Source organism: Puntigrus tetrazona, chromosome 19, assembly GCF_018831695.1.
Source record: "Puntigrus tetrazona isolate hp1 chromosome 19, ASM1883169v1, whole genome shotgun sequence".
Classification (NCBI taxonomy): Eukaryota; Metazoa; Chordata; class Actinopteri; order Cypriniformes; family Cyprinidae; genus Puntigrus; species Puntigrus tetrazona.
The window spans coordinates 7,373,750-7,376,347 of record NC_056717.1 but is presented as its reverse complement, the minus strand read 5'-3'; the positions used below and the strand labels follow the sequence as shown (position 1 = coordinate 7,376,347).

The following is a 2,598-nucleotide window of genomic DNA, read 5'->3' as shown; positions in this document are numbered from 1 at the left end:
ACATAGAGAGAGAGAGAGAGAGAGAGAGAGAGAATATTTTATTTTGGGTGAAGTACAGCTGCCCATTGTCCTCTGCACTCACCTTTTTCTCTGTCTTCTGTCTGACTCTATGAGGTACTTCTTCTGCATAGTTGGGCATCTGGGTGTGAGCGAGGGCTTGTTTTAGTTTGGAGGCCAGCTTCTCTCTGCGCTGAGAGAGGAGAGCTCCCTGTTTGTCAGCATTAATAGCATTCTGAAGGTTGACGGAGAGAGAAAAAGAGCAATCAGCAGTCTATATATATATATATATATCCATCGTTACTGTAGAAAGGAGAATCTTACTCTACATTACCTGAATGCTGAGATATAAGCAGATGGAGTGATCCACCGTCCCTACAGCCCTGGCCTTGGGCAGAGCAGGAGAGTCGCTCAAACCCGCCTCTGGACAGTGCAGATGAAACGCTGAGATCCGGCCCAGTGTGCAGATCGCTGATCTGAAGCGCAGAAGCGTCTCGGCCTGGTCCGGTGCACACACCGCCCACACTACAACAACACAACCGTTACACTTCACACGATCAATCATTTCATCTACCATCATAACTGCAGCGAAAAGGAAATACTGGCTTCCAGGGGCTTCTGTGAGGTTGCTAAGGTGTTCTGGGTGGTTGTTAGGGTTAGATGGTTAGTTGTAGAAGTTTTTTACTCAGAAATTGCACATTTAAACACAAAGGAAATGTTTTTTTGTTTGTTTTGGTTTACAACGCTAACATTTTTAAAAAGTTTTTTCAAAAGACATGACCAGATGTCTATAGACATTTTCACATTTTATTGCATTAGCTAAACAGAAATATTCAGAAAATATTTTAAAACAAATTTAAAAAAATGACAAGAACTTAAAAGTTAAAACTAAAATGTAATCTGAAAACTTTTCACTTTTCTATTTTTATATATTACAATTTTTCATTTTAGGTAACATTTTGTGGTTTGTTGGCATTTTTATTAGCTTTTAAAAAATATATCTATAAAAATCTTTATTTTATTTTTTACATTTTTATTAAATAGTTTAAATTCAAATGTTTAATTCATTTTATTTACTCTTTATTTACAATTATAGAATTTAGTGATTAATTTAGCTTTTTAATTTAACGTTTTGTTATTGCACAGTGCATCATGATAAACAAAATAAAAACAAGAAATATTTCCTTGGGAGAGCTAAAACAAAATTCTTTTTTTAATATATTTCAAGTAACAAATGTTTGTTTTAGTTACCATTCCTGACTGAAAATATGTAAGCAGATTCAAAGCATAAATAAACACTATAACAGTACTGTATATAAATAGCATTTAAACACTGCTGAGGCACGTATCGCGACTACAACAGCTCATACTTGCAAACACAACTAATATTCAAAACGTGAGCACTGGAGTCAACAAAAGCGTGAGGTTCTCTCACACTCGGGTCTCTCCTTCGTCAGCTGGCACTGGGCCCTCAGTAACCTCGCCACTCTGACCACTTCCTGAACCAAAGAGAAGTCAGCCTCCTCCTTAGGAAAACACCAGTGCTCCTGAGGTGAAAGATGAGATGGATAAAGAGTGGTTATGCGGTGAAAGCAGAGCCGCGTGTCATCGGGTAGTGTCTTGGTTGTGTATCTGACCAGCTGTGATGTCTTTGGGTAGGGCTGCACACACAGGCTGCGGGGCGTCCCGTCAGAGTCAGCGTAAGGCAGGAGTCTCTGCCACAGCTCCTCCGTGAGGAACGGCATGAAGGGTGAGAGGAGCGTGAGAGAGACGGACACGGCGTGATACAACACAGACATGGCCGCCTGCCTCTCTCCAGCTCTCTGTTCCTCACAACCAGAGCCTTCACCTTTCAACAGCGGCTTGATGCTTTCCTGAAGAAGAACGTCCATTAGTATCATGCAGAGGTGTAAAGTACTTGAGTAAATGTAACTAATTGCTGTTATTAAGTATTTTTTTCAGGTAGACATCAGCAACTTATACTCTCTACTTAGTCCTTTCCCGTTCGTAGCTGGGATGCTGGTTTAAGCTGGTCTTTAAGCACATGACCGGCATGAACCAACATCCCAGCCTCAAAACATACCTAAGCAGCATATGCTGTTTTTTTCAGCAGGGATGCTGAATGTAATATCATTCTGTTCTTTGATTCCTGTGGTTTTTGTTTTATTGTTTGTCATAGCTTTTTACTGAAATATCTGCATAGATCCTCGTCTCTGNATTAATAAAACAAATGCATCTAATCCAATTTTATGAACCTACGTCTTTGCTGCTGACCTTTGGTAATCCTGTTCAACCATACTTAAAAGCAATAATGACTTTAGATAAACTAATAATTGTGCTTCAAGAGCACTGAACCGTCTTCTCCTGTATTCTACTGTACAGATGCAAATTCACTTTTTTTTTTTTTATCCTGAGGTTCATTAACGACATTTTTTGCTGTGAAGGGCCTTTTACTAAAGTCTCTGTAAGACAAGTCATGTCACTCGGCGGCCATCTTTGAAACGCCTCTCGGGCATTCAAGTGCAGCCCCTATCTCTTTGATGTTCATGGGAAACATCAAACACTGACTGTTTCTATAGCAACCGGAACTTCTAGCAGCAG

At 39.8% G+C, this 2,598-nt stretch overlaps 1 protein-coding gene across 1 annotated transcript in view; it reads right to left on the bottom strand.

Moving 5' to 3' along the window:
* Nucleotides 1–31: 31 nt before the first annotated feature.
* The window catches only part of LOC122323892 (valine--tRNA ligase, mitochondrial-like), a gene marked incomplete at its 3' end in the record, with an annotated part of 20,221 nt that continues 17,654 nt past the window's right edge, over nucleotides 32–2,598 (bottom strand). The window contains exons 26-29 of the mRNA XM_043218004.1: nucleotides 1,635–1,871; nucleotides 1,433–1,544; nucleotides 332–522; nucleotides 32–232 (exon numbers count right to left, since the gene is read on the bottom strand). Of these exons, the coding sequence (XP_043073939.1) occupies nucleotides 32–232; nucleotides 332–522; nucleotides 1,433–1,544; nucleotides 1,635–1,871 (741 nt within the window). The remainder of the gene's footprint in view (nucleotides 233–331; nucleotides 523–1,432; nucleotides 1,545–1,634; nucleotides 1,872–2,598) is intronic.